This window comes from Hyla sarda, chromosome 5, assembly GCF_029499605.1.
Source record: "Hyla sarda isolate aHylSar1 chromosome 5, aHylSar1.hap1, whole genome shotgun sequence".
Classification (NCBI taxonomy): Eukaryota; Metazoa; Chordata; class Amphibia; order Anura; family Hylidae; genus Hyla; species Hyla sarda.
The window spans coordinates 33,023,246-33,049,090 of NC_079193.1; the positions used below are offsets into that span (position 1 = coordinate 33,023,246).

General features: G+C 43.3%; 1 protein-coding gene across 3 annotated transcripts in view; it reads left to right on the forward strand.

Annotated features, from left to right (window-relative positions):
* The window catches only part of STAM (signal transducing adaptor molecule), a 222,722-nt gene that overhangs the window by 91,125 nt on the left and 105,752 nt on the right, over nucleotides 1-25,845 (forward strand). For 2 of the 3 annotated variants that reach the window (XM_056519187.1, XM_056519183.1), the window contains exons 2-5: nucleotides 5,214-5,352; nucleotides 14,924-15,316; nucleotides 19,470-19,643; nucleotides 21,504-21,665. In XM_056519187.1, the coding sequence (XP_056375162.1) occupies nucleotides 5,295-5,352; nucleotides 14,924-15,316; nucleotides 19,470-19,643; nucleotides 21,504-21,665 (787 nt within the window). In that variant the 5' untranslated portion in view covers nucleotides 5,214-5,294. Of the gene's footprint in view, nucleotides 1-5,213; nucleotides 5,353-14,923; nucleotides 15,317-19,469; nucleotides 19,644-21,503; nucleotides 21,666-25,845 lie in introns of those variants that run through there. The other variant, XM_056519191.1, reaches the window with a different exon arrangement.

Sequence of the window (25,845 nt, forward strand, 5' to 3'; positions counted from 1 at the left end):
ATCCAAAAGACTTATTTTTTGCAAAATGCCAGATAACCTCTTTAAGGAGATATCCCCTGGAGTCCCCTTCCCTTCTTCACCACTGTCTTTCTGACGGAGCCGGTACAAGAAGCAGGGGACCAGTTTAGAGGGAATGGACAGCTTCCTCAGGACTAACTAAGGCAGCACTGGAGGATGGAGAGAGAGAGGTATGGTTCCAATATGTCACAAGCATGGCATTCTGGGAGCTTGGAGGGAAAATGGGACAGTTTTCTATCGGGAAATGTCAGTGTTCACTGTAGTTTTTTCATTGTATTCATGAAAATGCTCAGAATAAAAATAAATTAAAAAAAATTATGTATATAAATTAGACCATGTGATGTTCACGACGCTGCACGCCAGGACGCTGCGGCATCTTATCTGTTTCCTGCAGGAGATCATGCTGGGACCTCCATGTATTTCAAGTGCACTCGGAATTCTAGAATTGAAAATTGATTAACGGGAATTTTCTTTCAAAGGCCACGCCCTGTTTGTCTCCACTTTGTGGTGTTTTTTTTTTTACAACTTGGCTCCATTCACTTCAATGGAACTGAGCTGCAGAACCACACCCAAACTGGAGACAAACAGGGAGAGGTCTTTGAAAGAAAAAAAAGGCCTGTTTTTTTTATTCCTGGAATACCCCTTTAAGTTGGGCAAAAATTCTACAAGTTTTGCTTTGCTGGGAGAAGGAACTGCTTTGCTGAAGTTATTTACAGTATAGCAGCTGGCTCCGCATGTTCTAAAGTCTTATCACAAGTAACAGGAAGAGGATTAAAGGAATAGTCCGGTACGGACTATTCTTATTCCATCCTGCCCAGGCTGCAAAAGTCAAAATAAACTTTCACTCACCTTGCTATGTTCCCCCCGGAGCTCTGCTACATCGGTCGGCCAGGCTGTCATCTTCCTACTTCCCTTAGCCCGGAATGTCACACAGTGCTTCAGCCTATCACCGGCTGAGGAGGACATCGCTGTGGCCAGTGATAGGCTGAAGCGCCGCTTGACATTCCGGGCTAAGGGAAGTAGGAAGAAGACAGCCCGGCCGACCGATCAGCTGTAGCGGAGCTCCGGGGGAACGTAGGAAGGTAAGTGAAAGTTTATTTTCAAAATTTTTGGTGCTCGGGCAGGATAGAATAAGAATAGTCCGTACCGGACTATTCCTTTAAGGCTGAAAACTCCAGGATTAGTCCTCTTACTGCCCATGTCTGTAGGGCTTCATTTATATTATGTTTTCCCCTACATATAGGAATAGCTCCCGATATGTATGTTAAAGGGGTTAATACAGGGATAGAGACGACACAGAGATAATTTCTTCCAAAAACAGCAGCACACTTGCATTACAGCTTGGCTCCATTCACCTTAAAGGGGGTTATCCACAATAAGGTGATTTTAGTATGTACCTGGCAGACAGTAATGGACATGCTTAGGAAGGATCTGCGCTTGTCTTGGGGCTAAATTACTATGTTGTGAGATTACCATAACACTGTGGCTAGCTTTTTGTGAACTGCTATTTCCTGTTTGAGTTTTCTTCTTTTTCCTACAAATCCCATAATTCCATTTCCCCCCCCCCCCATACATCAGCCACCCCACCCATTAAAACATAAATGAGCTGCATCCATTCAAAAGACCTGTGGTTTTTAATCAGGGTGCCTACAGCTGTTGCATTAGTTACAGATTGATCTCTCTCCCACCAAGCGATCGCTCCACCCATTGAAGCAGACAGGCTCCCTGTCATCAGCTGACTAGTGATGTCAGGTCTCGGCCGCATTGCAAGCTGGGAAAAATCTGAGACAACAGTCATTTTGTATGCTGTTAAATATAAATAGTGGGGTGAAAAATCACATAAGAATTGTGAGAAAACCGTCACACATCGGTACAGACACTATATTATGAACTAAACTAACTTTACAGCCCCTGTAGCATAGTCAAATAAAAAAAATTCCTGGAATACCCCTTTAAAGGAACTATTGTGTATAAGGGATAAGTTAGGTTCCTCTGAGTAACCCTTTACTATACAGAGAGAAAAAATGAGATGTCAACATAGCCTTAGAGATAGCATCAGTTTAATGGATACATCATGATACCATGTATTGGTGTCACCTATAGGCTATGTTGATACCTGTTTAACAGATATGTTTTTAGAAGGGTCCAGTTGGATAGAGTAGTGTTCTTTTCAGCATTTTTGCTGTATACTAAAATATACCCACCAGATGGAGGCTAAACGTATACTCTTTTGGCTCCATTTGCCAATGTAAGGCTTTGGACACATTTTGCATGTGCCTGAGGAGTTTTTTCGAAAGTACATGCTAAACGGAAATCCCAGATATAAACATAGTCTAAGCTGGACCTGGACGGCAGAGTCAGCGGGAGGAAGCATGAGGAGGAGTGTGCGTCTCCTAGAGCACAAACATCCATCCAGCCCCCGCAAATCACTCTGTAAGTCCAGCTGGTGTTAACCCTTAGCTAAAAAACAGAAAATGCTATCAAATATGAAACCACAATGTTTCATATTTATGCATCTAGTAAAGGTAAAATTATTTATACAGTACCACATAGTGGATGATGTTTATAATATAAACTTAGCATTTTCGTTTTTTGCTCCTTGCCTTTAAAAAATCATAACTCTTTCAATTTGGCACCTAAAAATCCATATGATGGCTTATTTTTTGCGCTACCAATTCTACTTTGTAATGACGTCAGTCATTTTGCCCCAAAATTTACGCCAAAACGGAAAAAAAATCATTGTGAGACAAAATTGAAAAAAAAAAAATAAGCTGTTTTGTAAATTTTGGGGGGTTCCGTTTCTACGTAGTACATTTTTCGGTAAAAAATAACATCTTATCGTTATTTTGTAGGTCCATACGATTAAAATGATCCCCTACTTATATAGGTTTGATTTTGTCGGACTTCTGGAAAAAATCCTAACTACATGCAGGAAAATTAATACGTTTAAAACTGTCATCTTCTGACCCCTATAACTTTTTTATTTTTGCGCATATAGAGCGGTGTGAGGGCTCATTTTTTGCGCCGGGATCTGAAGTTTTTAGCGGTACCATTTTTGCATTCATAGGACTTATTGATCGCTTTTTATTAATTTTTTCATGATATAAAAAGTGACCAAAAATGCACTATTTTGGACTTTTGAATTTTTTTGCGCGTACGCCATTGACCGTGCGGTTTAATTAATGATATATTTTTATAATTCGGACATTTCCGCACGCGGTGATACCATATATGTTTATTTTTATTTACACTGTGTTTTTTTTTATGGGAAAAGGGGGGTGATTCAAACTTTCAATAGGGAAGGGGTTAAATGATCTTTATTCACTTTTTTCCACTTTTTTTTTGCAGTGTTATAGGTCCCATAGGGACCTATAACACTGCACACACTGATCTTTTACATTGATCAGTGGTTTCTCATAGGAAACCAGTGATCGATGATTCTGCTGCATGACTGCTCATTCCTGGATCTCAGGCACTGAGCTGTCATTCGGCGATCGGACAGCGAGGAGGCAGGTAGGGGCCCTCCCGATGTCCTGTAAGCTGTTCGGGATGCCGCGATTTCCGTTTTCCCGAACGGCCCACTGAGCTAACCGGCATACTTTCACTTTCAGTTTAGACGCGGTGCTCAACTTTGAACGCCACGTCTAAAGGGTTAATAGCGCGCGGCACCGCGATCAAGGCCGCACGCTATTAGCCACGGGTCCCGGCCTCTAACAACACGCTATGACACGCCGTGGCCCTGCGTTATATATCGTTATATATCGGGAGCGGACACATGACGTTCCAGTACATCATGTGTCCTTAAGGAGTTCCACTGGAAAACATTTTTTTTTTTTTAAATCAACTGATGACAGAAAGTTAAACAGATTTGTAAATTACTTCTATTAAAAAATCTTAATCCTTCTAGTACTTATAAGCTTCTGTATGCTCCACAGGAAGTTCTTTTCTTTTTGAATTTCCTTTCTGTCTGACCACAGTGCTCTTTGCTGACAACTGTCCAGAGCAGAACATTTTTCTATGGGGATTTGCTTCTATTCTTGACAGTTCCTAAAATGAGGTGTCAGCAGAGAGCACTGTGTTCAGATAGAAAGGAAATTCAAAAAGAATAAAACTTTCTGTGGAGCATACAGAAGCTGATAAGTACTGGAAGGATTAAGATGTTTTTAATAGAAGTAATTTACAAATCTGTTTAACTTTCTGGCACCAGTTGATATAAAAAAAATGTTTTCCAGCGGAGTACCCCTTTAACCGGTCAGAGTGATGACAAGGGGATTTTTGGGTTCTCACTGCTGTTTTTTGAGCCCATATAGAGCCCCCTGCATAGTACATAAATATTCATTATTCTCTCCATTTATTTCAATGTCATTTTACCTTTCAGACCCAGTGTGGATCCTCTGTAGGAAGCAGACAGGCTAAAAAAAATTGCAGGTACACAGCCCAGTCTCTCTTCCTCTCTCCTGTGCATAGCACTATATAAGCCCCAACATGTTTGCCAGTTCGAGTCGAACCACGCCAAACCACCCTCCCGATTTCCGAAAAGTTTGGTGAGTCCGGCGAACTTAACGTTTCAAAAGTTCGCTCAACTCTATTAGAAACCACATGATCATTCTGAAATTGTCCCATTCAGCCAACACTTTCCTAATGTGCAGAGTCACCATAAAAGCCAACTACTGTGTATCTCCAGAGATATGATACAAAATCATGTTAAAACCAATACTAAGTAGAATTACATTTGGGATCCCTGGCTTTATTTATTTATTTATTTATTTATTTTTTTTTTAGTCTTCAATTTTATTTTTATAAACTCATCGGGACAACTTAGCCAAAAACAAATATACAGCCCGCCCGTACGATGGTGAATAAACTTTGCAACCTGAATGTAAAGTTAACATGTTGTTAAATGTAAATGGCCCAATTTTGTCATAACTCACATTAAATAAATCAGAAAAGAAATGACAAAATACTTCCTTAGAAACTCAAAAATGTTGTAATGTACTGACCCAGAGGTGTGGTTCCCATATTGGCAGAACTGTGGGTCTCTGGTGAAATTACGCAACAATCGAGAACAGACATGAGCTTTCTAGATGCAGTTAGGACGGGGAGGTTCTGTTTGCTTTATTGTCCCATGTGACAGGATATTCCTTTGTTTTTTTTTAAAAAAAACCACATTTTAAACTTTTACTCACTTCCTATAGTGTAATGTAATTGGACTTGTTTGGAGCAGATATATAAATATTGTTCCTTTAAGAACTGGAAAGAATAATGAGATATTTACGATGACTGTCTTCTTACTATTCGCACTGTTAAATCTACTGCGGATATCCTGTCTGCTGGGTGAGTAATCCTGGACTTAAGATTCTTAGATCCCTGTTTATCTATATGTCTGGATATTTTATGTATTTTTTTTTATCATATACATTGTTGGCATACATTATACATAGGTGGCATATATATGTATATATATATATATATATATATATATATATATATATATATATATATCACCAAAGTTTATCTGATGAAGGTCTGACTGCCGTTTGGGGGTTAACTCATGCAGTGCTTCTTTGTTCTAGGAATCACAGAAAGTTTACTGTATTTACTAAATAAAAGAAGAATTAAAAAGTAATAATATGAGAAGTTACTAAATACAGTGGTCCCTCAAGTTACAATATTAATCGGTCCCAGGACGACCATCGTATGTTGAAACCATCGTATGTTGAGACCAGAACTCTATGGAAACCTGGTAATTGGTTCTGAGGCCACCAAAATGTCATCCAAAAATAGGAAAAAAAAGTGAGGATTAAAGAAAAATAAGTAGATAACTAATATAGATAAAGCAAATCCTTGCATATAAAAGTAAGAAAGATCTGTCTATGTCAGTGTTTCTCAACCAGGGTGCCTCCAGCTGTTGCAAAACTACAACTCCCAGCATGCCCGGACAGCCGTTGGCTGTCCGGGCATGCCGGGAGTTGTAGTTTTGCAACAGCTGGAGGCACCCTGGTTGGAAAAAAAGGGTTTATGTAGAGGACAGGAGCTTCTTCAGGGTCCTATACAGTACACCCAGTGTCCCAAATGGAGCCGCCCTTACTTGGTGTCCAAAAGGAGCAGCTAACCCTGGCACAGGTAAGGAGTAGTACAGAACTTGTAGTTCCTCCATTTACGGTAGGGGGCGCTACCAGACACCAGTCAGTGCATGCACTTCAGTAATGGAGGTGATTTACCAGTGAATGGCCATTCTGATTGGTCAGTTCCTGCAGTTGTGATACGTTTCACAGATCTGGACTGTCCGTACATTGTATGTTGAGTCTGGTTTCAAGTTACAATGGTCCAGAAAAGACCATTGTATGTTGAAACTATTGTATGTTGAGGCCGTTGTAAGTTGAGGGATCGCTGTAGTTCTCTGACTGAATAGAGAATAGAAGCTTTTCAACATGTATTACCGACAGAGTTACCACTATGTATAGGCTCAAAGTATATACTAATAGGTTCGGCAGAAATAAAGATTAAAATATATAAACCTATAAGCACAAAAAGCATGAAAAAAAAAATCAATGGAAACAAAGTAATACAAAATAGTTCATTTTTATTTGAATGCATATGGTTCTCCTAAAACACAAGTAAAACAACCACAAAAAGAACAGAAAAAGAGGATACAGGAGTAAGGTACATAGAGAGATTAGGACTCCCCCCCACCCCAGTACCCCAACAAGGGACGTGTACTCCCAAGGGTACATACCATGTCTTCCAAGGATGTGTTTTCCAAACAATGTGCATCCAGCTGTTTCAAAACTACAACTCGCTGCATGCTTGGACAGCCTTGCAACAGCTGGAGGTGCACTGTTTGCAAAACACTGCTCTAAGGGATACTCACACTGAGTTTTTAATTAGTACAGCACAGTGTATGGTCACAGTTTTGGGGTCCATTAATGTATAATAAGGCTGCTTTCACACTATGAAAAGTACCCGTTATATAACACTCGTTATAAAATAGCGGACGATCGCGGGGTTAAGCCGCCATTAGAAAATCCCTAACATACGTTAGAAAATCCCATTATAGTCTATGGGATTTTTCTAATAGCCGTTTTAACCTGTTATCGCCCATTATTCATAACGGATGTTATTTTATGACGGGAGATGGTAACAGGAGAAATATTGCATGCACTATTTCTTCCGTTCAATCGCCCGTCACAAAATAACGTCCGTTATTAATGAACACAATTGATAAGAATTTGCATCTTGAAATCACTAAATAGTCTTTAGTAAAAATAACCTACCATTTTGTTTGTAGAGTTTATGCAACTTCTTGTACATAGCTGGCTGTCCTGCTGCTTTTGACAAACATTTGCGGTAGACTGCTCTAAGATGCTTTGGACACACTCTATAGTTCCTTTCCCTTGCAGTAGACTAGTATGTACCATCGGGAAAATGAGACATTGTTGTCCAGAGCAGATCAGACAATTGAGAGATAAAATGACTTTTGGATATGGCATAGACCTTTAGGCTAAGTTTCCTCATGGGTTTTTTGTGGCCCAAAAAAACGCCAGCAAAAAATGCCACGCCATTTTCCTGTGTTTGGCATTTTTTCCTTGCATTTTTTGCCTTTGATTGGAAATTGAATTTTTGGCCCTTTTGATGTTTTTTCTAAATTTGTTGGGTACCAAAAAAAAAAAAAAAAAAAAGGATGCAGTAGTGATGGAAAAAAGTATTTAATAAAATTTATATTTTTTTATAATAAAATTTTAATTTTTTAAACAGGGATCAATTTATGTGGGTGGGCAGGGCACTAAAAATGTAGCTGACAATAATAAAAAAAATGAAGTGTGTGTTTTTCACTTTCTTTTTCTGTATTTTTTATATTTTTTAGGTAGAACACACTGTTCCATGATGTGAGTAGCAGTACCTGTACTAATAGACAGATCGCTCCAGGTGTCACTCCTCACACCCAATGCGATTGTCCATAATATAGCAAAGATATGGAGCAGCTCTATACAGCGCTTGCATCTCTGCATTATACTCCGGGCCGGCCAGTGATGTGAATAGAAATTCACAACACTCATTCATATTTTCCGCCCAGAGTGGGGATTGGCCGGATGGGGGCAGCCAATCACCGCTCTCAGTGGGAATTATGAATGGTGAGTGGCCGGCCGGAGTACAGAGCAGAGATGCGAACACAGGAGAAAGCCGTCCGCATCTCAGGGATGAAGGATGATCGCAGTGGGTGTCAGGAGTAACACCCGCTGTGATCTGTCCTTAACTGCAGGTACTACTGCTCCCAACAGAGTGTGCTCCATGTTGGGAGCTGTAGTACCTGCAGTTAAGGACAGATCTCAGCGGGTGTCACTCCTGACATTTGCTGTCATCCTCCTGTATAATGTATAGATGCCGCGGCCACTCTTCTATGGTCCCCTGCACTGACGTATATATACATCTATTCATATTTCACACAGAGAGTTGTGATTGGCTGGAACCATCTGGCCAATCACAGCTCTCTGCGGGAAATATGAATAGATGTATATACGGCAGTGCAGGGGACCATAGAAGAGCGGCCGCCTGCATCTATACATTATACAGAAGGATCATAACGGGTTTCAGAAGTGACAAGGCAATCTGCCAATTAGTACAGGTACAACTACTTCAATCATGGAACAGTGTGTTCCGTGCTGGGAATACTAGTACTACCTAAAAAAAAAATTTTAGAAAGTGAAAAACACACACACACTACATTTTTATTATTGTCGGCTACATTTTTAGTGCCCTGCCCGCCCACATAAATCGATCCCTGTTTAAAAATGTATAAAAATTTCGTAATAAAAAAGATAAATTTAAAGATAAAAAAGATAAATAAGATTAAATACAATTTTATTAAAAAAGGAATCTCCACTACTTTTTTGGATCGCTAAAGTCCAAAAAAGAATAAAAACCGCCGGCAAAAACGCCAAAGTTAAAACCCACATGTCGTTTTTCTTGGAGTTTTTGTTTACGCCAAGATTTCAGGGAAAAAAACGCCATAGGCTCAACATGCTGTGACTTTGCAAAACCGCAAAGGAGCTAAAAAAAAAAGAGTGATAAAACTCAAAAAGGATTAAAAAAAACGCCAAACTGAAAAACGCAAAGCGGAAAAATAATTTTGCAATTTCTCATTGATTTACAGCTAAAAGCTGGCCGCAGCATTTTTTCAATGTAAAAACACCATGGGGGCCATTTTGGCGGTTTTTGGGGGGAAAAACGCATATAAAAAAACAAGTGGAAACTTAGCCTTACAGAAAACAGAGACCCCGAAATTAGTGCACAAAATACCTTTTAATTTAAGTTAGCAACAATACGAGCCATAGAAAGAGTCTTTGAAAGTAATAATAATGTTTCTGCTTATCATTCCTAAATTGCTTCCTGAACACCTTTACCCTTAGCAACACACACCCGGCCCATAGGCACTCGCATTAAACATGCGTTTTTTTTTGTACGTATTAATCATCATAACTGAACCTGTAACTTATCTCTCCCTTTTGCATTTGGCTGCAAACATCAGACCCAAGAACATCCTTGTAACAGCGCGTGCTCCGTCCGCTTCTCCTGGCCTCTCTTCCCTGTTGCCGGCGGGGCTGGGATTCGCATTGCGGCATGCACCTGTATGCGAGTCCCAGCCCGTCCACTTACCTCACTTCTCTGCTGCGACTTCTTCCTCCGCCTCTCAGCTCTGGTGCATGTGTCCCCATCTCTTAGGTCCCTGGAGTTCTGAGATTTAAAGGGCCAGTACGCCCAAAATTATGTGAAACACCTGACACCATGTTATAAGTTCCTGCACCTCCCATACCTCCCTGCCGGATCTTCAGTGCCTATTGCCTGAAAGAAAGCTTTCCCTGTTGCCTGTTTGCCATACCCCTGTACCCAGACCTTCCCGCCACGTTTCTTGAATACAAACCTTTGCCGCCTGCCTTGACTTTCTGCTATGTTGACTAGCTACGTGACAACGTCAAGAAAGAGAATCAGCACGACCTAGGTGCTTTCCTCGCTTGGCACCAGTCGTCCAGCAACCACCGCAACCTTCTACGTTGTCTCCCGCAGTGGAGGCTATGCAGGTGGATCGGTCTCGCCTGACTCTGCAGGAAAGAACTCGCCGACGAGCTGAGAATCTGTGTCTCTACTGCGCCAGTGCCGATCATTTCCTCAAAGATTGTCCTGTACGTCCACAGCCACAGGGAAACGCTCGCAGGTTTGTGGGGTTTGTTGGAGAGGGTTTGTGGGAGAGGCGTCCCTAGGTGTGAACACCACCTCTCCACGCTTGCATTTGCCAGTCCAGCTTTCTCTACCCTCCAAAGAGGCCATTTCCGTTCTTGCCTTCCTGGATTCTGGTTCTGCAGGAAATTTTATTGATCCCTCCTTAGTACATAGGTACCATCTGCCGGTGTCCCGCCTATTGAAGCCCTTGTACATCTCTACGGTTAACGGAGAAAATCTGGACTGTACCGTGCTTTACCGCACAGAACCGATATCTATACAGGCTGGAGTCTCGCATAAGGAGAACTTGTCCTTCTATGTACTTCCTCACTGTACCTCTCCTCTCCTGCTAGGCCTTCCTTGGTTGAAACTCCATGCCCTAGATTGGCGGGAGAAGTTCTCCATTGGGGGACCTTATTGCAACAATTACTGCATCCATACTCGTCCGTTTAAGCAGGCGCCTCCTTCTACTCCTCTGCCCGGTCTGCCATAGCTTCTGCAGGACTATGTTGACGTCTTCAGTGAGAAACATGCTGAAGTATTGCCACCTCATCGTCCCTATGATTGTCCTATAGACTTGTGTCCTGTGACCACTCCTCCACGGGGAAGAATTTACCTTCTGTCTGTTCCTGAAACTCAGGCCATGTCTAAATATATACAAGAAAATCTTCAAAAGGGTTTTATCAGGAAGTCATCTTCCCCTGCTGGAGCTGGATTCTTCTTTGTGGAGAAAAAAGATGGTTCTTTGCGACCCTGCATTGATTACCGTGGTCTGAATAAAATCACCGTCAAGAACCGTTACCCTCTTCCCTTGATCTCGGAGTTATTTGACCGTCTCTGTGGAGTGAAGATTTTCTCCAAACTAGACCTTCAGGGTGCTTATAATCGAATTCGAATAAGAGAAGGAGATGAGTAGAAGACTGCATTTAATACTCGTGATGGACATTTTGAGTATTTGGTGATGCCGTTCGGACTTTGTAATGCTCCAGCAGTCTCCCAGGAGTTTGTTAATGACATCTTTCGTGACCTCTTGTACACCTGTGTCGTGGTCTATTTGGACGATATACTCATCTATACTCATCTACTCGCCCAATCTTCAGACACATCGTTCTCACATCCGCCAGGTCTTGCAATTTCTCTGTGACAACCATCTTTATGTTCAACTGGAGAAGTGTGTTTTCGAAAGAACCAGTCTTCCTTTTCTGGGTTACATTGTCACTAGTCAAGGTCTCCAGATGGATCCTAACAAGTTGTCAGCCATACTGGACTGGCCCTGACCTACCGGCTTAAAAGCTATTCAGCGTTTTCTTGGTTTTGCCAATTACTACCGGCAATTCATTCCTCATTACTCCACCTTGGTTGCACCCATTGTCGCTCTCACCAAGAAGACTTCCAATCCCAAGGTCTGGACTCCAGAGGCTGAAGATGCCTTTAAACAGTTAAAGTCCGCCTTCGCTTCGGACCAGGTCCTGTCTAGACCCGACTCAGGCAAGCCTTTTCTTTTGGAGGTGAATGCATCTTCAGTTGGAGCAGGAGCTTTCTTAACACAAAAGTCCTCTAAGGGAAGAACTGTAACCTGTGTTTTTTTTTCTAAAACCTTTTCTCCCACAGAGAAAAATTATTCTATAGGAGACTGAACTGTTGGCTATAAAACTTGCCTTGGAAGAATGGCGTCATCTCTAGGAAAGTTCAGTACATCCAGTTACAATATATTCAGATCACAAGAACTTGCTTTACCTTCAGACGGCCCAACATCTCAACTCCGGCAGATCTGTTGGTCTCTATTCTTCTCAAGATTTGACTTTTACATCCACTTCCATCCTGCAGAAAATAATCTTCGTGCTGACGCTCTGTTCAGGTCTTATAATGTGCAAGACCGAGAAACTTCTCCTCAGCATATTATTCCTCCTGAGCGTCTTATCTCTGCAGCGCCAGCTAATCTTCAGCACCTACCTCCTGGAAAGACTTACGTGTGACCCCGTTTAAGACTCAGAGTTCTGAAATGGGGTCATTCCTCTCTTCTGGCTGGTCATTCTGGAACTTGTAAGTCTCTACAGCTCATCTCAAGACATTACTGGTGGCCTAGTTTAAGACAGGAAGTCGTGGACTTTGTCCGTTCCTATTCGGTCTGTGCCCGGGATAAAACTCCTCGTTCAAAACCTGCAGGTCTTTTACAGCCTTTACCTGTTCCAGAGCTACCCTGGACTGATATCGCTATGGAATTCATTACTGACCTTCCGTCTTCTGGAGGCAATACTGTCATTTGGGTGGTAGTAGTGGACCGGTTTTCTAAAATGGCTCATTTTGTGCCGCTGCCTGGACTTCCATCTGCACCACAGCTTGCTAAATGGTTTCTTTGCCACATCTTCCGTTTGCATGGTTTACCCTCACATATTGTATCTGACGGTGGAGTCCAGGTCGTCTCTAAGTTCTGGCAGGCCCTCTGCTCACGTCTCCAAGTGAAGTTGGACTTTTCCTCAGCCTACCACCCTCAATCCAATGGACGGGTTGAGAGGGTGAATCAGGTCTTGGGAGACTATCTTCGCCATTTTGTTATGGCTCGACAAGACGACTGGGTCGAATTACTTCCTTGGGCAGACTTCTCATACAATCATAGGAATTCTGAGTCTACTGGAACATCGCCTTTTTTCGTAGTTTACTGACTTCACCCTTGTCCTCCTCTTCCTCTGTCCTCTTCTTCCTGTGGTTGATGAGCAAGTACGGAACTTTTCCACCATCTGGCAGAAGACACGTTCATCTCTTTTACATGCTGCAGGTTGAATGAAGTCTAGAGCGGACAGGAAAAGACGTTCTACTCCCGAGTTCTCTCCAGGTGACAAAGTCTGCTTGTCTGCCAAGTACATCCGCTTCAGAGTACCCAGCCATAAACTGGGCCCTCGCTATCTAGGTCCCTATAAAATCAAGAAGCGTTTAAATCCTGTGGCCTATTCTCTCCATCTGACGTCCTCTCTCTGGATCCCAAATTCCTTCCATGTCTCCCTTTTGAAACCTGTCATCCACAACCGCTTCTCTAAAAAGGTAATTTCACCTACTCCCATCTCGGGTACCTCTAATGTTTATGTTGTCAAACAGATTTTGGACTCCTAGCTTATCAGAAGAAAAAGCTTTTATCTTGTGGATTGGGAAGGATTCGGTCTGGAGGAGAGATCTTGGGAGCCTGAAGAAAACATCCTGGATCGTGACCTGCTTAGTAAATTTCTGAAGAGTAAGAGGAGGGGGAGACCAAAGGGGGGGGGGGGTACTGTAACAGCGTGCACTCTGCTGCTTCTCCTGGCCGCGAGCGCACTGTTCCTCTCTCCCCTGTTGCCGGCGAGGCTGGGATTCGCATTGCGGGAGGCGCCCGCATGTGAGTCCCAGCCTGTCACTTACCTCGCTTCTCTGCTGCGACTTCTTCCTCCACCTCTCAGCTCTGGTGCGCGCGTCCCCATCTCTTAGGGCACGCACGCACGCAGGAGTTCTGCGATTTAAAGGGCCAGTACGCCCATAATTATGTGAAACACCTGACACCATGTTATAAGTTCCTGCACCTCCCACACCTCCCTGCCAGATCTTCAGTGCCTATTGCCTGATAGAAAGCATTCCCTATTGCCTGTTTGCCATACCCATGTACCCAGACCTACCCACTACATTTCTTGACTACGAACCTTTGCCGCCTGCCTTGACCTTCTGCTACGTTGACTATACTACAGCCTCATCCTTTTGTACCTCACCTTGCCCAGTTACCTGTGTGGTCGAGCCGTGTCGGGGGTAGCGACCTGGATGTCGCCTACCGCAGCAAGCCCATCCTGCCTTGTGGCAGGCTCTGGTGAAGACCAGCGGCACTTTAGACTCCGCTCCCCAATACGGTCTGAGTCATCAGCCACACAGATAGAGGATCCACATCCTGTTTGTGACTGCCTACATCCTGGTATGTGACAATCCTTAGGATGGTTACTCTTCAATTTCCGGGGAGCATAACTAAGATTGTTACCCTTTCACACAAGGGAGCCATACCTGAGATGGTTACTTTTCCACACCTGGAGGCTATACTTAAAGGGACACTCCGCTGCTCAGCGTTTAGAAACTGTTCAGAACACTGGAGCCGGGGCCAGGAGCTCGTGATGTCATAGCCCTGCCCCCTCATGACGTCACATCCCGCCCCCTCAATGCAAGTCTATGGAAGGGGGCGTATCCCTGAGCTCTGTTCTACCTGAAGAGACCAAGTTTTAAGGAATGTCAGAGGTCTCATTCTTGTGCTTTGCATGTGTGAACAAAAAGGGTGTTGGACAAGAACTTCTGGTTAGTAACACTTTGCCACATGACATATTCATCAGGGACTTCTACACCCAGCATAACCCTTATACTAACCTCCTAGTTATCACCACACAGACAGAAATAGAAAGCTGTTTAGTGTCCTACTGATATATTCTGGCATAAAAGTATCCCAAATATGTTTTAAACTTTGTAAGCCTTCCTTTTTGCGGCAGCATACACGTAGAATGTGTCGTAAGCTAATTGACCTAAGTCTAAAGGCCTCCACAGACTGTTATCTTGTGTTATTTATTCCTATTGTTTCTATATCTAGTCCTTGCTAAGGAAATTGTGATGTATCCTGCAGCAATTTTAGCAAATTTTTGAGCCAAAACTCCTTATTAAAAAATTATTAATTAAAAATCGTCTTATTTTCCAGGTGCCAAAACATTTCTAATCTACAATGACTCCAGCAAGCAATGTCTACAAGCAGAGAATTCTGGGCTCGTCATGGCTGAATGTAATGAAAAGTCTACAATGCAGAAATTTCAATGGATTTCTGAAGATCAGCTTATAAATGTGGGGACATCACAATGTCTGTCTGTATCATCTCTAGTAGAAGGGTCAGCAGTGACGCTGAATACATGTGATGGCAAAAGTGGTCTCCAAAAATGGGAATGTAAGAATGAGACTTTGTTTGGGGTCCAGAAAGTTGATCTTTACATGACCGACAGAGATAGAGGAAAAGTTGTCCTCTCTTCACAACCAAAAGACGGGAGTCGATGGAAAATCTATTCAACTGATGATGATTTATGTGTTAATTCTTATGAAGGTAAGAAAGGTTTTATCCCTGGGATTTAAAGGGTCCAACACAAAATGGAGCTCGAAGATTTCTTGAAAGGTTTAACTATCATATCTATACCTCTCCCCGTTCCGACAAGGGAGGATCATTGGGAATAATGTAAAAACATGTTTTGGACCTCCATATTTCAAGTTTTTCCAGTGCTGGTCACTTATGACATCAACAGTCCCCATACTTACCAACCAACCTTCTTCGGCGGCATTGCTAATTATGTGAAACACCTGACACCATGTTATAAGTTCCTGCACCTCCCACACCTCCCTGCCAGATCTTCAGTGCCTATTGCCTGATAGAAAGCATTCCCTATTGCCTGTTTGCCATACCCCTGTACCCATACCTACCCACTACATTTCTTGACTACGAACCTTTGCCGCCTGCCTTGACCTTCTGCTACGTTGACTATACTACAGCCTCATCCTTTTGTACCTCACCTTGCCCAGTTACCTGTGTGGTCGAGCCGTGTCGGGGGTAGCGACCTGGATGTCGCCTGCCGCAGCAAGCCCATCCTGCCTTGTGGCGGGCTCTGGTGAAGACCAGCGGCACTTTAGACTCCGCTCCCCAATACGATCTGAGTCATCAGCCACACAGATAGAGGATCCACATCCTGAGCGCCCAGGCTGGCAAAGAGATCTGCTGGCTGGAGATCTGCTGGCTGGGGAGCTCAGCGGAATGCCGCCTGCTTCCCCGGCCTGTAATTAAGGAGTACTCCGGTGGAAAACAATTTATTTAAACAACTGGTGCCAGAAAGTTATACAAATTTGTAAATTACTTCTATTAAAATGTTTTAATCCTTCCAGTACTAATCAGCTGCTGTTTACTACAGAGAAAGTTATTTTCTTTTTGAATTTCTATTCTGCCTGACCACGGTGCTCTCTGCTGACACCTCTGTCCATGTCAGGAACTGTTAAGAGCAGGACTGGTTTGCTATGGGGATTTGCTCCTACTCTGGACAGTTCCTGACATGGACAGAGGTGTCAGCAGAGAGCACTGTGGACAGACAAAAGAAATTCAAAAAGAAAAGATTTTTCTCTGTAGTATCCGGCAGCAGATAAGTACTGGAAGGATTAAGATTTTTTAATAGAAGTAATTTAGAAATCTGTATAATTTTCGGGCACCAGTTCATTTAAAGTACATTGTTTTCCACCAGGTACCCTTTTAAGGATCTCAGCTGGTCTCAGGAGGGAGACTCGATGCAATCCAGGTAATATGGATTAAAGGGGTATTCCAGGCAAAAACTTTTTTTTATATATCAACTGGCTCCGGAAAGTTAAACAGATTTGTAAATTACTTCTATTAAAAAATCTTAATCCTTCCAATAGTTATTCTGACGTTTTCTGTCTAACTGCTCATTGATGATCTCACGTCCCGGGAGCTGTGCATGATGGGAAAATATCCCCATAGGAACTGCACAGCTCCCGGGACGTGAGTCATCAGAGAGCAGTTAGACAGAAAACAACAACTCAACTTCAGAAGCTAATAATTATTGGAAGGATTAAAAAATTTTAATCGAAGTAATTTAAAAATCTGTTTAACTTTCCAGAGCCAGTTGATATATAAAAAAAAGTTTTTTGCCTGGAATACCCCTTTAAGTTGGGCTGCATAGCAGTGCAATTTAACCATTTAATTGCCAGTTCACAGCAAAAAGTGTGCCATGAACCGACCACTTTTAAGAAGTTTGGCAAGCCCAGTAAGCCAAACTTTAGAAAAGCTCGCTCATTTCTAATCCACATCTGCAATTGAGAAAGGGTACGCAGTGACCCGAAACACGTCTAGCCTCTGATGTGCCTGTAAAACTAATTTATTAAATAAATATGGTTTTACTTGATTAAGAACGGAAACATTGCCGCATTGGAACAGTGCCGAGTTGGAGTTATTTTTTTTTTCTTTTTTTTTTTTTCTTTTCCTGAATTTAACCCAGACCTTGGCTATTTACAATTCTCCTCTTTACTATTTAACTTCTGTGAATCCCTTTGGCACTAACATTTATTAGCTCGGCAACTTTCACCCATGACCAATTGTGGCATTATACCAGAACATTCTAGAATATTGCCCTTTAATATAGATGTAGCCATTGTCAATGCTACTGCACTTGCTTGGCATCTTGATGTCACAGCACACCGATGTGCTATGGCCCTCACACTGTTCTCCACAATTTGTGTAGACCTGTATAAGTGACCGAATAGTGTTTGTTACTTATATTATTTTCTTTTGGTAATGCAGCAGACTAGTATTATCAGGGAGGGAAGGTCCATGGCTTTTGGGCCCTTCCTAACCTAACAATACAAGCCTGCTGCCGTCCCAGGGCAGAAGCATCATTTTAGATGCTCCGGTCCTGATGGTACTTTGTTTTTCCTGGTACCCATGGTTCAACATGAAGATTCTGTGCCACAATGGTAATAGCATAGGGTGCCATGAAAGGTATTTGAGGGTGCAGGGACATCTGTCAAAGTGGTTTTCCTGATACTCTTCACTGATATTGTAAAGTTAGTGCTGGCTACATCTGGACTATTACCATTTTTTGTTGTTGGTAGCTGCAGGTTCCCAATACATTTGATATAATTGTTGGACAAGTCACTTACATATTGTGTACTGTGACACATTGGCACACTTGGTGGCAGTTGGTGTGTCATTTACATGGCCTATGTAGGACTTGCACTATGAGTGTTTCTGCCACTTAGTGGCTTTTATGTGTTAGGATCAGAGCAAGGGACTAAATTAGCTCAGGCAAATTCCTGGGGATGGAAAGAGAGGTCCTTGTTCAGTACAGTGCCCTCTCAGACTTGAATATCCCGTAGAGCAGTGGTTCTCAACCTTTTTTGCCTGAGTACCCTTTGACAGTTCATTCCCCAAAAATTGTACCCCCATGTTAGAGACATTTTGTAATGATTATAGAACAATTCATATGCTTTCCTTTCCTCTATAACAGGCCCCGTTTCTCTTCCCATCTCCCCAGTCCCCAATTTACAGGTGACGTCTTCTCTAACAGGAGTTGTTTACTTTTCTTCACTATCTGGCCTAGACCGCCATCAATATTTCTCCCATAAAAGACTTCTCCACAGAACCAGCAAACAAACATTTTAGGCTCCTTTCTGCTGTACAATACCCACTTATTTACAAACTTCCCATGTTTATTGCCACTCACAGTAATAGCACCCGCTTTGCATCTCCATAAGGTTGTTAGGCCCCCAAAAATAGCTATAGGCCCCCAAACAGCCCCCACATATAGTTGTAGGCCACCATACTGTCCCGCTTTAGTGCTCAAAGTGGTCCAGACCAGTAACCAGTTGGTGTGGCTGCCATTACAAAAATTTTTTCAAGTACCCCCTGGAGAACTGCTAAGTACCCCTGGGAGTATTTGTACCCCAGATTGAGAACCACTGCTGTAGAGTATAGGGTAGGGCAGTGTCAAAAGCACATCAGCTCTCCTCCCTTCAGTCTTCAGAGACAACCCCTGAGTTGCATGGGACCACATCCCCGCAGACACACAGTTTGCCCAGGACTTCATGTACGCTGGGCCCATCTGGACATTGCCAGTTGTCAGGTAAACAAATGTAATGTCCATGGTTCCTGGTACAATCTTCAGCTTTATTTGACCAATTATAGGAATTAAAGTAAAAATAACCCTACGACTAGGGCATCATGACAGCCGGAAACATGACAGGGGCTCAGGAACCAGACACTGCTGTAAACCAATCTGTGTGAATCATTATTCCCCCTTCATTAAAAAGGCTTTACAGGACTGTGTGTATGTGGGCAAGCTAAGAGACTAAACAAAAGAAGGTCAGGGACCCTTACAATACATTACAGCCGAGCCTTTGGGTATTTCATTGCTCTGATTATGTTAAAAGTGACTGTGGTTGTGCAAATGCCTTACTGCTATCTAGGACCTATTACTGCTATCTAGAACCTATTACTGCTATCTAGGACCTATTACTGCTATCTAGAACCTATTACTGCTATCTAGGACCTTTTACTGCTATTTAGGACCTATTACTGCTATCTAGAACCTATTACTGCTATCTAGGACCTAAAAAAGCTACACACAGTTGTACAGCACACAGCAATAATAACATTATTTATTCATTTGAATATGAGCTCAATAATGTAATGTGCTTTTCCACAGAATTATACACTTTAGAAGGAAATAGTAATGGTCAGCCCTGCAAGTTCCCTTTTATGTTTGACAAAAAAATGTACATAGATTGTACAACTGCTGGACGATCCGATGGAAGACTCTGGTGCGCCACAACTTCAGATTATGACACGGACATGTTGTTTGGATTTTGTCCTTCTAAATGTAAGTGATTTACATTAATGGAGTTTACCTATAGGCTTAAAGGGGTACTCCTCTGCCCAGCATTTGGAACAAACTGTTCCGAACGCTGGAGCCAACGCCAGGAGCTCTTGATGTCATAGCCCCGCCCCAATTATGTCACGCCCCCTCAATGCAAGTCTATGGGAGGGGGCGTGACAGCCATCACGCCCCCTCCCATAGACTTGCATTGAGGGGGCGAGGTGTGACGTCATGAGAGGGCGGGGCTATGACGTCACGAGCTTCCGGTGCCAGCTCCAGCGTTCAGAACAATTTCTTCCAAACGCTGAGCAGTGGAGTACCTCTTTAAGTTATTTCTTTGACTGTACAATATTTTAAAAGCCAATGACTCAATTTAAAGGGTAACTCTCATCAAAACAAATTTTTGCTATTGCACTCCTTATGGTAAATAAAAAATATTTCTAATATACTTTGATTTAAAAAAATGAAGTTTTCTATGTTTTATTTGTGCTTAAAAAAGCTCAAGAGCACATTTTCCCCCATCTCATACACAGACTTTGGACCGAAGCCCAAACACAGGAAGTGCAGCCTGGAGTGCTGAGGGGGGTGTGTCCAGCCTCATCCAATCATAGCTCCTCTCACACTTAACTGCCATATGCTGTTGGTTGGACGCACCCCCCTCAGCACTCCAGGCTGCACTTCCTGTGTTTGGGCTTCGGTCCAAAGTCTGTGTATGAGATGGGGGAAAATGTGCTCTTGAGCTTTTTTAAGCACAAATAAAAAATAGCAAAACTTATTTTTTTTTTAACCAAAGCACATTAGAAATATTTTTTATTAACCATAAGGAGTGTAATAGCGAAAATTTGTGTTAATGAGAGTGCCCATTTAACATTTTGGGGTTTGTCACAAGATCATGGTATCTGTCCAGATGAACTACAGAGATCAGGAAGGGACACCCTTTTGTGTGCATTCTTGTCAGTGTGAACATAGGAAAAAATTAAAGATTTTCTTAGATAATATTAACAGTAACAAAGAAAAAAAAAATAGTAACTCAAAAAATATGTAACGTATTTTTCGTCATATAAGACGCACCCAATTTTAATGTATAAAAATCGAGAAAATAAAGATTCTGAACCAAATACAATGTAAAGTATAGGACAGTGATCTTCAACCTGTGGACCTTCAGATGTTGCAAAACTACAACTCCCAGCATGCCCGGACAGCCGTTGGCTGTCCGGGCATGCTGGGAGTTGTAGTTTTGCAACATCTGGAGGTCCTCAGGTTGAAGACCACTGGTATAGGAGGTAATACTCACGTGTCCCCGCCGCTCCGGACCCGTCACCGCTGCCCTGGATGTCGCCCTCCATCGCTGTCGCCGCGTCCCCGGGGTGTCCCCGTCGCTCCGGAACGTCTCTGCTGCCCGGTATCCTCGCTCTCCGTCGCTGCCATCACGTCGCTACGCACGCCGCTCCTATTGGATGACGGGACGGTGTGCGTGACGACGAAGGAGAGCGCCGGCCATGCAGGGGATCCCGGCACGGAGCAGACACCGAGGAGGCAGGTAAGGTCCCTCCCGGTGTCCTGTAAGCTGTTCGGGACGCCGCGTCGGGCTAGTGTCACTTTCGCTTCAGACGCGGCGGTCAGCTTTGATCGCCGCGTCTGAAGGGTTTATTACAGGGCATCACCGCGATCGGTGATGTCCTGTATTAGCCGCGGGTCCCGGCCGTTGATGGCCGCAGGGACCGCCGGTTTTAATGTGTATTTGCCGTATAAGACGCACCAACTTTTCCTCCCCAGTTTTGGGGAAGAAAAAGTGCGTCTTATACGGCGAAAAATACGGTACATTTCTGATGTTCTTCTTGATATGTCAAAATTTTTTCCCAGCCACATCTGACATCTTGTGGACAACAGATCCTATTAGTGGTGTCTTCTATCAGATTAATTCCGATTCAGCCCTCACCTGGTACCAAGCGAGAATAAGCTGCCAGCAACAAGATGCAGAACTGCTGAGTATAACTGAACTACATGAACAAACCTACATCTCAGGTGAGAAGAATCAGACAGGATACAGCAGAGATCTAAGTAACTGGATTAGGCTGGGTTCACATCACGTTTTTGCCATACTGTTTTCAATCCGTTTTTCTAAAGAAAACCGTATGGCAAAAAAACGGATGGAACAGTATGGAAAAAAGTAAACCGTATGCATTTTTAAACAATATACTGTTTTTAAAAGTGCATACAGTTCCGTCAGTTTTTATAAAAAAATTTTGTCCATTTTTAATGGGAGGGGTCTTGGGTGGGGACTTTAGGATTCAAATGCGCATGTGCAAAGTAAAAACGTATAAGTTTTTCCCCGTATGGAACCGTATACATGTGCGTTTCCCATTGACGTCCATGTTAAAAAAAAGTATGTGCTTGCAGTACGGTTTTTAAACCGGAGACAAAATCGTGGTCAACCACGGTTTTGACTCCGGTTTAAAAACTGCACTGCAACCGCAAACGTTTTTTTTTTAACATGGACGTCAATGGGAAACGCACATGTATACGGTTCCATACGGGAAAAACTTATATGTTTTTACTTTGCACATGCGTATTTGAATCCTAAAGTCCCCACCCAAGACCCCTCCCATTAAAAATGGACAAAATTTTCAAAAACGTATGTTTTATTAAAAATAAAAACTGACGGAACTGTATGCACTTTTAAAAACAGTATACCGTTTAAAAACGCATAAGGTTTACTTTTTTCCATACTGTTCCATCCGTTTTTTTGCCATACGGTTTTCTTTAGAAAAACGGATTGAAAACAGTATGGCAAAAACGTAGTGTGAACCCAGCCTTACATGTGTGATAAACAGTGTGGAAATCGCACAAATTAAAATTATATCATAAAAAAAATATTAAAATTACAGATGTTTTAACTTCTACAAAGACATTATTAGATTCAAAATGTGAATTACTTTATTCCTATTTTATGGGCATGTTTTGCTATTCATTTTGTGATGTGTGAATAAAGCCTAAGCAAGTTAACACTAAGTAAAATTAGTGTAGATTCTTTACAGAAAATCTGGCTGTAATTATTCAAGGACATGTCTCGTACCTAAAATTAAAGGGGTACTCCAGTGGAAAACAACTTTTTTTTTAATCAACTGGTGCCAGAAAGTTAAACAGATTTGTAAATGGCTTCTATTTAAAAATCTTAATCCTTCCAGTACTTATCAGCTGCTGTATGTCCCAGAGGAAGTTCTTTTCTTTTTGAATTTCCTTTCTGTCTGACCACAGTGCTCTCTGCTGACACTTTTGTCCATTTTAGGAACTGTCCAATGTAGGAGAAAAGTTCCATAGCAAACCTATCCTGCTCTGGACAGTTCCTAAAATGGACAGAGTGGTCAGCAGAGAGCACTGTGGTCAGACAAAAAAAGAAATTTAAAAAAGAAAAGGACTTCCTGTGGAGCATAGAGCAGCTGATAAGTACTGGAAGGATTAAGATTTTTTTTCTTATTCAAAACAAATGTTATTAAAGAAAAAAAGGGTACAGGAAATAAAAATGGTCTGGGTGGGTGCACAGATCAGAGCTTGAAAGGAATAAACAATATGGATACATCAATAAGACACAATCTTACAAATAAAAAGGTATGTAATGAATTCAATGGGTGAGAACACATCAAGTCCTTTCAGGTCTCAGGAGGGACTAAGTAGGGAACACTTCCTATGGAGAAGGGACCCCAATTGCATTACGCCCCACCAGCAATAACTGTACCAACAGAAACTAACAGGGAGGCCCAAAAAAGAAAAGGCCAAACACATAAACATGAGAGATTCAAGGAGGTACATGAGAACAGCAGGGAAACAAAAACAAAAAAGAACACAGAGAGGGAACACAAAACAGAGGGGAGAAATGAGGGGAAGGAGGGACCGCCACCAGCATCGCCCAGGGAGGATGAAAGGGAAGGGGTAAGGCCAGGGAGGAAGAGGCAGAAGCAAGAGTCACACAATTAAGGCAACAGGGAGAGCGCACGGTACTCAGGGAAGTCAGAGAACTGCGACCATGGCAACCAATGGACAAGAGACCGCTCAGAACTGCCAGCTAGTGAGCGATTTCCATCGTCTGGGGATCACTCTACCAGCAGCCGCTAGCAGAATACACACCAGACCCTTCTTCAAGGCCTTGACTGTGCCTTGTAACATAGGGAGCAAGAGCACCTGAGGGGTACGAGGTAGAGAGACCCCCGTGACCCTAGTAATGACATCCAGGACCCCCGACCAAAAGGAGAGCAGGGCCGGGCAATCCAACCATATATGGGACATAGTCCCAGGAGCTGCACCACACCTCCAACAAACCTCCGGAACTGCTGGAAAAAAGCGATGTAGCAAGACCGGCACCTGGTGCCAACACGATAGAATTTTGAAATGAGTCTCCTGCAATTGCACAGAGACCAAAGTCTTGTGGCTTAATACAGAGGCCTTCTCCCAGTCCTGTTGTCCGATGGTGCAGCCCAGCTCCCAAGAACACCCCATCCAATAAGCCGGCGGAGATGAATGAGCACCACAGAGGAGGAGAGAGTAAAGCTCCCAAATCAGGAGGCTAGGAGAAGCCGAGGCTATACAAAGACTCTCAAAAGGGAGGGGATCCCTGTGAAGGGCTAGAGATTGCTTCCAAGTGTGGTAGAAGAGGGATAATTGAGTATATTACCAAGACTGTGCTGTCGTCGGAGGCGAGACTCCCATAATCTCCACTGCAGACTTGAGGGATTGAGAGTGGAGGACATGAGAAAACACAAAAGTCGCCCCCCTAGGTCTCCCCAGAAGAGAGGCAGCTCGGCGAAAAGTCAGGGTTATCCTGTATCGGGGTGAGGGGCCAACCGGATCCCAAAAGGCCAGCTTTAATGGTGTAACAGTGACACACCCAGAGCATGATCCGAGCACCCCAGGGGAGATGAAGACAGTGTGCGACTGTCCAATAAGACTGCCTAGTCCAGGAAGGGCTGTGACGGGGAGTGGGGGCAGGAGATTCTCGAGATGGACCCACAGCTTAGACTGGGAATGGTGGAACCAATCTAGTATCCGGGAAAATACTGCAGCCAGATAATAGAGATAGGGATCCGGCATTGCCAGACCACCATCCTTCTTAGATCTAATAAGAGTCAAGCGTGCGAGCCGGTGTCCCAAGGATCCCCACACATATTCAGTAAACAATCGGGACAAGGCTTGAACGAAAGACCTATGAAGAAATATGGGAAGTATCTGAAGAAGATAGAGCAAGCGGGGTAACAGGTTCATTTTTAAGATATTCACCCATCCTTTCCAGGAGAAGTCCCTGAGGCCCCATTTACTGAGGTCAGAAGGGAAAGTGGAGAGGAGGGGAACAAAGTTCAGGTCAAAGATGCGGGAAAGGTCACTTGGGACGTGAATCCCCAAATATTTGAAGGAGGATGATGCCCACTGAAAAGAGAAACTTCTTCAGAGCAAGTAAACCCCAGAAGACCCCAAGGGCCACACTTTTAGTGAGATGAAGCTTGTAATTACTAAATCTACTATATTCTGTGATGAGAGACAGCAAAGCCGAGGGAGGGGGATGTTTCTGGGATAGTAACATGGAGGAGAAGGTCATCTGCAAAGGCGGCACATTTCACATGCATATCTCCCATCCGTACCCCCTTCACCTCCTCACAGGACCTGATAAAAACATACAGAAGGGGGGACAATGGACAGCCCTGTCTGGTGCCGACTGTGAATGGTCAGCGGAGATGAAAGGGCACCAATCACTCGGAAACGGGCTCATGGATGGTCATACAGAGCAAAGATGCGCTGCAGCATAACAGGGCCCATTCCCAGCTGAGAGAGGACCCCCCCTTAGGAAGACCCAGCTCACCCGGTCAAAGCCTTTTTGGCGTTGAGAGATAGCAAAATACAAGGCTCTTGGGCAGACTGGACATGGTGAATTAGAGAAAAGGTCTTCAGGGTACTGTCCCTGGCCTCTCTGGCGGAAACAAAGCCCACCTGGTCCGGGTGAACAAGGGTCTCCAGAAGGGGGGGGGGGTGTCAGCCTCAGAGCCAGCAACTTAGCATATATCTTGGCGTCAACATTGATCAAGGAGATAGGACGGTAACTCTGACACAAATTTGGGTCCTTGCCCTCTTTTGGAATAACTGTTATGGGGCCTATAGAAAGGAAGGTGAGGAAGATGTGGATGAGGGTTTCCCAGCTGGGATGCCATTGTCCGAAAAA